General features: G+C 36.6%; 2 protein-coding genes across 3 annotated transcripts in view; both read left to right on the top strand.

Annotated features, from left to right (window-relative positions):
* The window catches only part of LOC106103879 (RING finger protein 121-like), a 1,842-nt gene extending 504 nt beyond the window's left edge, over positions 1-1,338 (top strand). Inside the window, exons 2-4 of the mRNA XM_013283792.1 lie at positions 34-211; positions 511-643; positions 1,140-1,338. Of these exons, the coding sequence (XP_013139246.1) occupies positions 34-211; positions 511-643; positions 1,140-1,260 (432 nt within the window). The 3' untranslated portion in view covers positions 1,261-1,338. The remainder of the gene's footprint in view (positions 1-33; positions 212-510; positions 644-1,139) is intronic.
* Positions 1,339-4,631: 3,293 nt separating this feature from the next.
* Positions 4,632-12,821, top strand: LOC106103884 (apoptosis-inducing factor 1, mitochondrial). Of its 2 annotated transcripts, XM_013283796.1 has the most exons (16): positions 4,632-4,866; positions 5,210-5,409; positions 6,823-6,966; positions 7,316-7,376; positions 7,768-7,904; positions 8,609-8,736; positions 8,863-9,050; positions 9,284-9,469; positions 9,732-9,887; positions 9,958-10,040; positions 10,282-10,407; positions 10,663-10,839; positions 11,085-11,215; positions 11,732-11,855; positions 12,398-12,522; positions 12,712-12,821. In XM_013283796.1, the coding sequence occupies exons 1-16, from the start codon at positions 4,776-4,778 to the stop codon at positions 12,725-12,727; spliced, it is 2,073 nt and encodes a 690-aa protein (XP_013139250.1). In that variant the 5' UTR covers positions 4,632-4,775; the 3' UTR covers positions 12,728-12,821. The 2 variants fall into 2 exon arrangements, with proteins under 2 accessions (XP_013139250.1, XP_013139251.1); XM_013283797.1 differs by lacking the exon at positions 12,712-12,821 and having other exon boundaries at positions 12,398-12,526.
* Positions 12,822-13,299: the final 478 nt, after the last annotated feature.

Below are 13,299 nucleotides of genomic sequence, written 5' to 3'. Positions count from 1 at the left end.
AAACCGCATGGAAAAGCTAGTTTTAAATAATAGTTAACTCTGTTTTATTGTGATCGGCTGGACATTAGAATTGATTTCCGCTTAACGAAGTTACAATGTATATTTCAGTACTACACAACGGAGGGCATCCCAACACGACAGTTGGACAACAATGTATGTGCGGTGTGTGGCAACAAGCTGCTAGTTGATATCAATGAGGAAGGCATACTCGGTAAGTACAATAAGCTGTGCTCTTAATTTAAAGATATTTAGGGCCGGTCCCACCATTAGCTGATAGAGGCTAAAATAGCTTAAAAAAGATGCCAGTCTTAGATAAATTCGATATTTCACTAACATATTTTACACGTTGGATTGTTATCAGACCATTTGCAATTTGGTGGGACAGGCCCTTATAATATTATGTATATACTTGAAGGTTTTGACTGTTTCTATCATTATATAAAGAAATATTGTGTTGGGAAATCAAACATTAATGTTTGAAGCACCCTGTATATGTTGTGTGTGTTGTAGAGAACACATACAAGCTGCCGTGTGGACACGTGTTCCATGAGTTCTGCATCCGCGGCTGGTGCATCGTGGGCAAGAAGCAGACCTGCCCCTACTGCAAGGAGAAGGTGGACCTTCGACGCATGTTCACCAACCCGTATCCTTTTAAACAACTCCACATTCTTCATCATTTTTTGTTTTAGCTTTATCTGTAACTAACTTTTGCCCGCAGCATGTCTGCGTGAAATTAAAAAACAAAAATGAGTAGCCTATGTGTTCTCCCAGACTATTCTCTACGTCTTCGCCAAATTACATAGAGATCCGTTCAGCTTTTAGGCTACAAACTCTTACCAACATCCATTCCTCTAAACAATGTACTTTTTTTGTTTTCTTCTGTACAAGCAAAGAGTAAAAATCTCTTATTGAAAAATAATCATAGAGTAATTTCATAATTAACTGAAAAAAAAATACTGGCCGTTTCTCAAAACTCATTCCTCGCCATATTAAAAAAAAAAGAACTTAGGAGTATATGTGTTCTAGACTATAGTCAACATCTGTGTCTAACTTCATCAAAATCCTTTTTAGAGATATAATAACAAATATTTCTAACCAAACATTTACATTTATATTAGTATACCTTAACAATAAATCAGCTGGGATCGCCCCCACATCCTGTACGGACAGCTACTGGACTGGATCAGGTGGCTGGTGGCATGGCAGCCGCTCATCCTTTTCTTGGCTCAGGGCATCAACTGGCTCTTTGGACTTGAATGATTACAAGAAACATAGTGACAATATTGTGTCGTGACAGTGTGTGGATAGAATCGTTAATTGGTTACTATACATAGTGAAGAAAAGTGTAATTAAAAGCATTGGTGACATAACAGAAAATATATCAATTTGAAGAAGGAAAACCCGGTGTACTTGACCTATATGTAAGTGAGATTTTAACAAAGAGATGAATTCTCTGATAGTATAATAAACTATTGAATACTATATTATGTCAAAACAATAGCTTCTATATTACCAATCATATTAAAAACAAATATTTAACATTAATATGGTTAATTATGACATATCAAGAGCATATAATATGTTAAAAACTGTTTTTTTCTAATGTTACCTCCAAATTCACAAATAAAATAGTAATTATAAAGTTAAAAAACAAAACAAGATGTAAATCGTAAAATTGTCTTACTATAGTCTATACAGGAGCTTTACGAGCAAGTGGCCATAGGAATTCGCCAAAATAGCGAAATACCCATAGATATCTTTATTTGCAGACGCATTGCTTAAGTTTAATAACAAGAAAAGATATTTCCCTTACCTATATATCCCATTTTCGATAGCTACTGATAAGACCCAAGTGAAAAAAATGGCTTGATCAAGCCAAGGCCCACAAAGGGCTGTAGGCCTAAGAAAGAAGAATATGTCCCCTTTTAGAAATAATTCAAATATTTAATCTAAACTTAACAGTGTTTAAATTGTTTAAACTATCGTGAGACATTACTTTAAGCGAAAATTAATTAAAAACGGCTCAACTCACGCTTTTTTCCTCCGGTGACGGCACCGACTAGTTTCGGATCCTTCGGGGATCCTTCTTCAGGGCGAGTATTATTTAACTTTTGTTCGCGGTCGCGTCGCGCCTAGCACTCGATGCGTGGTGCGACGCTTAACAGTGTTTAGTGACCAATTAATGATTCTTGAGTGTGCCTAAGTGTTGTAATCGTGAACTAGCCACTGTCGATGGCTTCGTCCGTTTTGAAGTATTTTAAAATATCTCTTAATTTAATTTGTTGAAGCTTTTTGTCATTTTAAGCAAATTTGTTGAAATATGTTCATTTCAACTGAAATAAATTTTAATATGTGTGAAAGAGACAATCATTTACGGGTTTTAGTGGTGACTCATTACTATGGTATTATAGTTAATCTATACTATTATAATAAAGCGTAAACACACACTTCTTTGTTACCTAAGATGTCAGCAATTACAGCATATTTTTGAATAATAATTTTTTTAATAAAAATCCCTACACTTACGTCACGCTTTAGCCTATATATTTTCAAGCCATTAAACTTAGGGGGTAAATATTTTGGATAAATCCAGCCCTATCCCTAATGTGGGAAAGAGACCATAAGTTGCTGCCAACATCAAGGAAGCAAGGTTGCCATGGTTTTTCATGTCATGTTTAACATTTGCAATTGATAATTTGACACATGTAAACAATAAAAAAAAAATCATAATTTTTTGCAGATGAAGTCGCACAGGAACAGCTAGGTTTTAAATAATCTAACTAATTGTATAAAAATTCTAAACCTGGTGGCGCTTAATTCTTGTTACACATTTTAATGTACAGAAAGAAATTAGGTTTTTATATTTCAGTTAGCTATACACACGCATAATCACGCAAAATACGCGCTAGTCGTGGAGTTGCGGAAACCGTAGCCCCTACTACTACTAGCTATACACACAATGGAACAGAGTAATATAAGTGTAGTAGACTCGCCTCTTTATAGTATGACAAAAATGAGAATTAAGTCATTCATTTCAAGTTAAGATGCTAGGTCTAGGTCTCTTTGTGACCTACTGTGGAAGGCATAGGATCCATTGTCTAGGTCTCTTTGTGACCTACTGTGGAAGGCATAGGATCCATTGTCTAGGTCTCTTTGTGACCTACTATGGAAGGCATAGGAAAGACCCATGTCCAGTAGTGGGCAAACCCAGACTGATGAAGGTTTCATCAAAGATATGTTCACATTATTTTAAATAAATTGCCTTATGGAAAAGCTATGGTGAAATTAGATCTCATGTAATTCATTGAGAGCCTATATGTAACGCATTTATTGGCATTTTCTGTTTTACTATAGAATTAGAAAATGCATTTGTTTGAATATTTTAGTTTTTATCAACATAAACTGTTATTTTTTTACTGCATTGATATTTAAAAAAAATCGTTATTTTGTTAAATTATATTGTCGTAATTTTTTTTTTTAATCGAGTTTAGTCAAAGTTTTAAAAATATAACTAAATGTTCTTTTTTGTATGAACAAACAAGTATTATTATGGGTTTTGCTTTTGTATGCCACAATAAACTTAATGTTAACTAGGGTTTTTTTTCGATGTTACATTATTGTATAAATAACTTTGTAAATATTATTATTTATTAATTTTATATCCGATTGCAGTTATTGTTAAGATTAGTACAATATTTTTTAATGGAAACTATAGAAAAATACCAAAATAATTAGACAAAATTAAAGCCTTATAAAAATGGTATAGGAATTGTCTATTTGTGTTAGTGTGAATGGTATGAGTAGAAAATGGTATAAATATGTGTTTATAATTGTAGTTTGTTATTTAGGTATGTAATAAATTTACTTTGTTTCACCTTTTATGATATTACTTTGGACATGGATGGATGTTTATAATTTAAACAAATGTAAAATGGAGACTTTTAGAGTCTTTATTTAAAATTTAAATTTTATAGATGTTTTTTGCACTACATTTCATATAAATGTAAATATCTTCTTTCTCGAAGGCGGTTTTTTTAACAAGACATATTTCCTAAATTTATTTCCTGCCCTAAAATCTTTTGGTAACAATTTGTTGTAAGACTTGATTCTAAGTGGGAAGCGAATTTAATTCTTTGACTATTACGGTACGAATACAATTTTATACAAGCTAAAATGGCCGCATTATTGTACCTCCTGGTAAGTTCTGGTAGTCTCATAATTCGTTATAAACCGACTTAAATCTTGTCATGTCTCATGTTATTGTGGTCGAGTTGTACTCTATACTGAGACGATTAGAAAATAGTCATAAATGTAAGATGTACGATTTATAGATTGTTTTGTACAGCAAATAAATTAGTTTCAATAATTTAAATGTCTTTTATTATAGGATTCCGTTGTAACGAGTTCATGGCTCTGCTGAAGAAAGCAAAATTAGTATTAAAACGAAAAGGTGGGAAAAAGCATGAAAAATCAATGAAAAGTACTACTTAATAGAAGGATAAGATAGATTTTTCTTTGTATTAGTTATCCATCCATCCAAGAATAAATCCTTTTGGCAAGTATTTTCAAACGAACCTCTTTCTTATAACTATTCTAGTAGACACTGACCAGCCAATTACGTTTTAAGAAAATATTTTTCCATATTCAACTTTCAAATACGTCAAATATCATTTATTCAGAATGAAAATCAGAATTATTCTTCAAAAATTAACTCAAAAATAATGTAGATAATTTTCGTAACGTAACAAAAGATAAATTTACTGTACAAATTCACAATGGGTACCATTAGATATTGCAGCCAAATCAAAAATCTGAATCACATTTTGGCCGCGAGCAACCATAGTATCGGACAAGCTATTGTATCAGGTACCTTTTAATATCTTCTAGATAATTCTTAACATTTCCTATTTTGCAGCCAGTACGCTATTCCCGTTAAATACAGTCTCCTTATGTTCATCTTAACAAGATCAAGTAATTGTCATTTTCCAGTTATCCACTTCTTTAGGTGCACCAGGTTTTCGTCATACAGGTTCATCTACAATCATCATATTTCTTGATCATGTCACCTTTCACGCAATCCATCTATCTCTTTCCAATCATTAGTACATTTAAAACTGTATTCATCTTTCAAATGTTTGAACTCTACTACAGAGAAAAGTTGTTACATCGCGAGATTCCCACCTCTGGATTAAATACTTCATAATTGCAGCACGTCACAAGAGTTACTCTAAGGACAAGGATTGCTGTCGGGAATTGACGCAGGGTGAGGGTAAAACGGTGGTGCCGTGGCCACGTGCACCCATGTGGCCCTGCAACTTCCCCGAGGAGCCGCAGCCCCCTAACTACGACCCTTACAAGATTAAATCACCAGACGTTGTCGTGCCACCCCTCCCACCCAGCAACGCCAAGGTAATTAACACAGCTTGATCTACAAGTCCATCATTTTGTTTTAGAATACCAAATTCACATTTAATATTGATTTTATACTCGTCTAAACAATGTACATGCATTTGTTTCGTTGTATTCTTCATTATTCAATCATTTTACCCGGAGTCTGTTGATTTCGGTGACTGCATTAATTGTTTACCTTACAGTTTAAGTATATGTTAGTGCGTTAGACGAAATCAGAGCCCTTGAGCGTCGAATTAGAGATCTAATGAAATCCAGCTTGTGCTTTGTTTGTCAGTGGACTGGATTCGTGTTCGTGACGTCAGGCCAGCAACCAGGCCAGGGCTACCCGGGCTATCCGCAGCACTATCACCAACCGCCGCACATGCAGACAGGCATGCCGCACGGCCACATGGAGCAGGAAGCCGAGAAAGAGGAGGAGCCTAAGGGCTTCTTTACTACTTTGAAAGAGATGCTCGGATTGAAGAAGAAATCTAAATCCGATAAAGATTCGATGATCGCCAAAAGGATTCTGTAAACGGCTGTTACGGACTGCAGTAGAAAACTATTTACAACCTCGAGATTCGACAATGTAATCCATCTGATTTTCTGAGAATTTCGTCCAACGCACTAAAAACGATATCGGTGTTATTTCAAAAGTAAATTTCTTTGGCAGGAAGTTCCAAGTGGAGACATACGAACAGAGGGCACGACTAAGTCGGCCGACAGTTTGAATGTTAGGCAACCGAATCCGATAAGAAGTTGGTTCCAACAGACGCCCATCGTTCATCCAGACAATTGGAAGCGAAAATCTATGAATAAGATGCAAAGACTGGAGAACGAGGTGGGGTCGGAAATGACGCCGCGGCTGGGATACCACGGCAAGACTAAGTACAAGTACGCGTTCCACGAGCCCTGGAACCCCCTGGACCGACTGACATTGCTCGCGCAGGCCGAAAAGGAAGAGCATCCAGAAGTGCAACAATCTGCCGATGACAATAACAAACAATTGACGTAATATAAGGGTTCTGATTTCGTATGAAAATGTAATGAAATAAACAATGAAACATCACTTATTTTTATTTTAGCGCCAGTATAGTTAAAATAAGTTTAGATTTTTCATCTAATTCACAATCATGATAAACTAATTTAAACATCAAACACAAATACATTTTTAGCATTATATTGTCTACTTACCACATGAAGGGTTTCACGTGATACCAAAGGTTTTTTCACGAAATATAAAATCTCTTAAGAGTGAAAGAATGTCGTAGATAGCAATGTCCTAACAATGTTACATTCATACTGAAAATAATACAGAGAAACTAAAATCTTTTGTGCTGGTAATTATTTAATCTATTGTCGATATGGACCCATAAAATTTAAACTTGGTTATGGTAGTATTGAAGCAAGCAATCCTGTGTTGCTCTCCAGCCCATGCTGGAGTGCAGCCGCCAAAAGGGTCCGTGCTCGATGAAGCCGGTGCCAGACCCGCCGCCCTGCCCACCCCCTCCACCACCGCCCTTCCCCTGGATATACGTGTGGGGTCTGGCCTCTTTCCTAGGGACTGTGGGCTTGGTAAGAACCTTTTATAACCATATATACTAATATTGTAAAGTGGAATGATTTGTATTTTTGTATGTATTGAAAAAACTCAAAAAGTACTCTTCCGTGAGTAACATAGGCTATTTTTTTTATTTTTGTAATTTCACGCGGGTGAATTCGCAAGCAATAGCTAGTCATCAGCAACACAACTCCAGCCCGTAACTGAAAGGCGTAGACAGGAATTACAGACTTCTATTTCGTGCGATCTTGCTTCATTTCTAGGATCATCTGCATCGATGCAGACGCGTTCGTGTTTTAGGGAAACTTCTAAAATAAATTATCAACTATTCACTTTAAATTAACAATTAAAACTTATTTGTAGATTTACAAATTATATTTATGGAAAGAAGAGCAAGATAAACTTGGTGAAAATATACCAATATGTAAGTATTATGGTCTCTGATAGATTTATTTATAGGAGCGATGCATCTTATTTAAAAAGCTCATACAATCTCAGGGTTTCCCGGTAATAATCACGAAGTAACGGCTCGCGCCGAGGCTTCTGTTAGTGACTCATAAACGAGGTTTAGGCTAAGCGCCATCTGCGCTCGGCCACCTCAAGCCCGGTGAATCAAACTGTGGCAATTTAGTTACAAAAAAAGTCAATGCTAGAGCTTACCCAGATGACTAGATTTTACTCAAACACTAATGCAGATTGATAGACACTTAGAATTTGCAGATATATGAAGGATTTTGTTTACGATTTCCTTAACTATATGCATGTTTACGTAGTAATTTAAAACTAGTGTTTATTGTTAATTTATCGTATATCAGGGCGTCCAAGGCGGGTAATAAAGCGGCCATTCCACGAAAAGGATCTACCACCTTGCGTTCAGTATTTGATTATCGGCGCTGGCGCGGCAGGTTGGGCTGCCTACAACTCTATTATGGAACATGATAAAACTGCTAAGGTGTGTTTGTATTATTAAGTATTACCAAAGGAATGGAACAAGTTGCCGGCCTCAGTGTTCCCGTCGAGTTATAACGTAGGTGCCTTCAAGAGCAGGGTGAATCGGCACTTATTGAGCTAGCGCGCTCTAATTTTCGGCCGCGTCTTCTCTTAGCTTAGGTGGAGTAGTGGTCAAGCGCTGGTTTATTTATGTAAAAAAATAAAAAAATAAAGTTTATGGTCACATCAGCTGGCTTTAATTTTAGGTTCAGGAATTATATCTCTTTCCACACATGATCCATGATACTTGTTTACTTATTTTGTCAAAATTATAAGATTTTTTTTATTTATTTATCAAACAAACAGTACAAAATACATAAATAAAAACGTCCATAAACCTAATAGCGGATTTGTCGAGACACTTTTGTACTACGCTATACAAAGTAACAGTAGGAAAGATTACATTTATAAATTTTTACATTAACTGAGTTTGCTCATACCGTCATATACAGGGTGCATATACGGGTTGTAGTTTTATTAGGATTTAGTTTTTAAGTTTTTATAGTTAATATTATTTTTAACATCGGGATGTAATTTTTTTATTAATGTAGGTGTTAGATTAAAGTGAAATGATATTGTAAGAGTTATCTAATGGTAGCTATGCAAGAAACTGTGTTTTTTCATCTTCTCTGTTAATTCTGGGCACTCACTTTCTACTTCTTGTAGGTGTTCTTCGTAGCCAAAGAAGACTGCTTACCGTACAAACGACCTCCGATGTCTAAATACATGTGGTGGAACCCGGAGCCGCCTGATATCAAGAACCTTTATTACGTTCAGGATTGGAAGAAGAAAACGTATGCTTTTATCTATTTGCTTTACTAGTTGCTCTTGTGAAAGCTTTTTATTTAATTGTGTTCGCCTATAACCACTGTATATCCCTGCCGAGTTGTATATTTCATGTAGATACTCGTATATTTCAGCATGTATTTGTCCGAGTGCCAAAACTTTTTGGACCCGGTGAAGTTTTACCGCAAGAAGACTGGTCCAGCGCTTTCCATAGCGACTGGATGGTGTGTGTTGCGCGTGGACGCCGACAGCCACGTCGCCTGGATCAAGACGCTCTGCGGCGAACAGCCCATGTACTACGAGCGGTGTTTAATAGCACCAGGTCAGTCTGAACGAGTAGACTAGAGTAGACCAAACTCTCAACCATACACCGCTATCTTCGGTGTATTTACATAATAAATCTCGTATATATGATATCTGTTTCTATGCTATAAGTTAGAGGAGGACATGAAGGTTTACATTTAAAGAACACTAAAAGAACATTGGAGTGTTGTCGTCTTATCTAGAAACAATGAAAACGCGGCCAACTCCTCTCTTATTCTTATGTTTGCTTAGGATCTAAACCGAAGCAGCTATCGATGTTCAAGAGTGCGCCGAAGGCTGTGCGTGACCGCGTGTGCACTCTGCGTACTATCCGTGACCTGGAGATTGCGTACAGGAGTGTTAAGAAGTCGAAGCACGTGGTGGTGATTGGAGGGGGCCCGCTCGGCTGCGAGCTCGCCTGGTACCTCGCCAGAATGAGTGAGTTACTACCCCACGTATAGTGTGCTTCTAACAATGTGCCTTAATTCAATATTCTGATTGGTTAGTTTATGCTGAGCTGAGGCTGTCGTGTATGCAATTTACTTTTCTATTTTTTTTTTTTTATAATATTGTTTAGAAATACTTTAAGAAATCCTCCAACTTTTTTTTTTAATAAATAGTAGATATCTGATCGTTAGGCATTAGGGTATTTGGTCTTTATTAAATTAACCGTCTACAGATTCTCTTGTATTTCTAACAGATAAATTAGACAAGGAGCTAGACCCGGATCACGAGCCAATTAATATAGTTCACGTGTACAAGGATAAAGGCATCATGGCGAGCGTGATACCGGAGTACTTGGGCGAGTGGGCCGCAGAGAAGATAAGAAAGGAAGGCGTCACCATACGGCCTAAAAGTATGAACTCATTTCATTAAAAAGTACCTACAGTAATTTTGAAACTCTACTAATATGGTATGTTTTGCAGCCCAAGTGTATGACGCCTTCCAGTCAGAAGACGGCAGGCTTGAATTGACATTGTCTGATGGATCATCGTTAGTCACAGATTATGTAAGATTTGTTTTTAAATATATTTCTATGTCGTATTTCAGATTGATTGCTTCTGTATAGAAGTCAAAAGAATGTTTGAAAAGAAAATGTACAACAAAGAAAACAATTAACAATATTTATGTTACTAAAAGATAATGAGGTTTTCAATTAGTGGAAGATTTTTTAAAATCAGTCCAGTAGTTTTTGATTACTCGTGACAAACATAGAGATGTCCAATCAGTGTATATTTTTGCGATTCAAGGCGTTTGTGGCGGTGGGCTCTCAGCCATGTATGGAACTAGCTGAACCTTCTTATCTCGAGGTGGATGATGTCAATGGAGGCTTCTTGGTGAACACGGAGTTGATGGCGAGGACGCATCTATACGTGGTAAGAATTTGATAACATTATGGCGATTAATGTATTTGCTCTTTAAGTATATGCGGAATTACTTCTAGCAGAGTGATTTCTGTCTGGTTTGTTTAGCTGGCGCTACAGTGCATCAGATATTGGCGTTGCTGACATCTACTATTAAATTAAAAGCTTGTTTATATGTTATTGCTACAATCATTGTTTAAATAACGATAACTTTGTTTAAGGATGTTTTTAAATAATCTCATTTTGAGTACTTATTTTATGCCATAGGCTGGTGACGCGGCGAGCTTCTACTCGCAGTGGAAGGATACGCGGCTGCGGCTGGATCACTACCTGAACGCACAAGAGCAAGGCTACGTGGCGGGCGCCAACATGACCGGCTACTGGACGCCCAGCAATATGGAGCCCCACTACTGGCTCCGGCTTGAGGAGGAGCTGCAGATGGAGGTATCGAGAATTTAAAATCTTTGAACATGATTTACGTTTACTATTATTACCCCGATATCAAAATATTCTAGATGTCCTTCGTTACTAAGCTGCTTATTATGTTCACTTCAATTTTATTCTTCATCTAGTTTCTAGTCCAAGAGTTTCCAGTAATAGACCAGTCTCGCTTGAACGGCCGGCGTAGACAACGTTACATTCGCATTACATGTGTTTGACAGTGGTATTGAGTTTAGGTAATATCGCAGGTTGTAGGCGAGGTGGGAGCGTGTATGCCAACGATAGCCATCTTCAAGCAGTGCGCAGAGGAAGCGGCTAAGGAGACGCAAGCGTCGGCGCCGGCGAATAGCGGCGGCGGGGATAGACCTTGTTATAAAAAGTACAGTATTTAATAAAAACCGTAATTTCTTTGCAAAGAGAAAATACCTAACACGATTTGGAAGTCATAAAACTTGCATAAGAAACGTAGAATTAAAAATTGACAAGCGTTGGTAGAGCCCCATAAAAATAAGTTGACAGTTATTGTATCTTCAATCAAAACAATAAATATTTTTATTTAAACTTGTAATGACGGATCCAATGAAGTACTGAAGTTAATCGCTCAATAAAAATGTGTATTCGATTTCAAAACCATTGACTAGATTCTTATGATGCTTTACCAAGTTTCTAGGATACTAGGGTTTTAGTCAGGTTAAAATCAGAAATGTGGGTGTTAACGAAAGCATATCCTCTTAAGTTAGGGGCTGTCTTGCCACTAATTGATAGAGGCTCAGCTTAAAAATGCCAATACAAAATTCCATATTTCCATCACATGTTGGACACGTTAGATTCTAATCTGCCGATTTAGAAGAATTTGGTATTACTGACTCTTAGTCTCCAGTAACAATATCTGCAGGAGCAACGAGTACCAGACCCGGTACCTGCGGGGTCTACTGATGTACATGCGCGATGAGACCGTGGTCGGCTTCGTCTTTTGGAACATGCCGCCAATAGACGACCGCGCGGCTGTCGCTACTGAGGTAATATACTAAAACGGGTACATAAGGATCAAGGAACTATAGGCCTAAGAAGAGATAGACTTCGTGAAAGGTGACATAATTAAGAAGAGAGTGATGTCTAGACGAATTTAGAAGATGAAATGAGGTGCGTCTCACAAGAGGGGATAGGCATAGGGATATGTGGAATGAGTGATAGAGACAGCTACAAAAATCAGTCTTTGTAAACATTTTGACCACTCACTCACCATTGATCTTAATATTGCACAAGTGTTGTCTCTGATTACTATGAGCTTATATGGAGGTGCGCACACTACTCGATTTTTATTTGTGCAACTAAACAGTTAAATTGCGAAACGATCGACAATCGCACAACAGTTGTGCGATAGTTTAGTCAAAGATGTGCACCAGCTCTAAAAATTAACTACCTTATCATGATTATGCCTGGTTATTTTTATTATAATTTTAACTATAGCATAAATGCAATTTTAAAGGTATGGTTTTTATTGTTTTTACTTCATGCATATCTTATTACGTATGATTTTTCTGTTTTTTTTTCTTGTTAGATTTTGCGCGCGAAGCCATCGTACAAAGACATCGACCTGATCGCCGAACTACTCGGCTTTGTTGACACCAAGTGTATCTACAAAAAGCAGGAGGAACTGATAGAGAAGGGCCCATGCATCAAGAAGTAAGTAAACTAGAGGCAGTCCGGCTATTAGTAATTAATTAGGAGACAAAGAAGTTCTAAGATTTCCTTAAAAAATTCGCTTTACCAAATTCACTTCTTTTTATAAATCCGTTATTATGTAACTTATACAAAATGTTATATGCAATTGAATTTGTTTGGATAATTAACGTTTATTCTTTTGTTTTGCAGTTGGAGAACATTCTAGAATAAAGAAAACCAAAGGCTTGCAAATATATCCGTTTCTGGGCATAGTGTTTTGATAAATTTTGTAATAGAATAAAGTGAAATGTTTTTTTTTATTTAGCTGTTTTACTTTTGTTCTTGTGTACTTTTTGGATAGTCATTTAAAATTGTCAAGTAGACAGATGGTTTTCTACATGTACTTTTTGATTTTATAATAGAATTAATAACGGCAAGTCACCCAACCGGGGCAAGTAGAGGTTATGAATTTTTGGCTACAATAATCTATCCACATTTTTGTTTTAAAATGTTGCATAAACCTTTTTTTACTGTCAAAAAAAAGGTTTTATATATTTCTAGAAATGGATAGTTCATTGTTTTAAAATGACATCTTTTGCTTTGTTTCAAGTAAAGCGCGTAAATGATAATTGATTCTTTCTAGATTATTAGTACGAAGTCTCCCCACTTCTGAGAACCGCAACACTCAGCGCCAATTTGGCGAATTTCAAATAGGCACAAAACAACAAGTCTTTTAGCCGTTCCATGTTTAGTTTAGTGGGTATTTTGAACTGTCCGAAAATAAACTTTGTCCAATAT

The sequence above is a fragment of the Papilio polytes genome, unplaced genomic scaffold, assembly GCF_000836215.1.
Source record: "Papilio polytes unplaced genomic scaffold, Ppol_1.0 DF823696.1, whole genome shotgun sequence".
Taxonomy (NCBI): domain Eukaryota; kingdom Metazoa; phylum Arthropoda; class Insecta; order Lepidoptera; family Papilionidae; genus Papilio; species Papilio polytes.
Note: the sequence above shows the minus strand (reverse complement) of the source record. Positions and strands in the feature narration are given on the sequence as shown.

What these genes read in the sequence shown, in the direction of transcription:
- LOC106103884 (XM_013283796.1), top strand. Translation starts at nt 4,776, where the DNA reads ATGGGTACCATTAGATATTGCAGCCAAATCAAAAATCTGAATCACATT. An exon ending in TCCTAGGGACTGTGGGCTTG is followed by an intron (nt 6,967 to 7,315) that starts GTAAGAACCTTT and finishes ACTTATTTGTAG; the next exon opens with ATTTACAAATTATATTTATG. An exon ending in GATAGACCTTGTTATAAAAA is followed by an intron (nt 11,216 to 11,731) that starts GTACAGTATTTA and finishes CAATATCTGCAG; the next exon opens with GAGCAACGAGTACCAGACCC.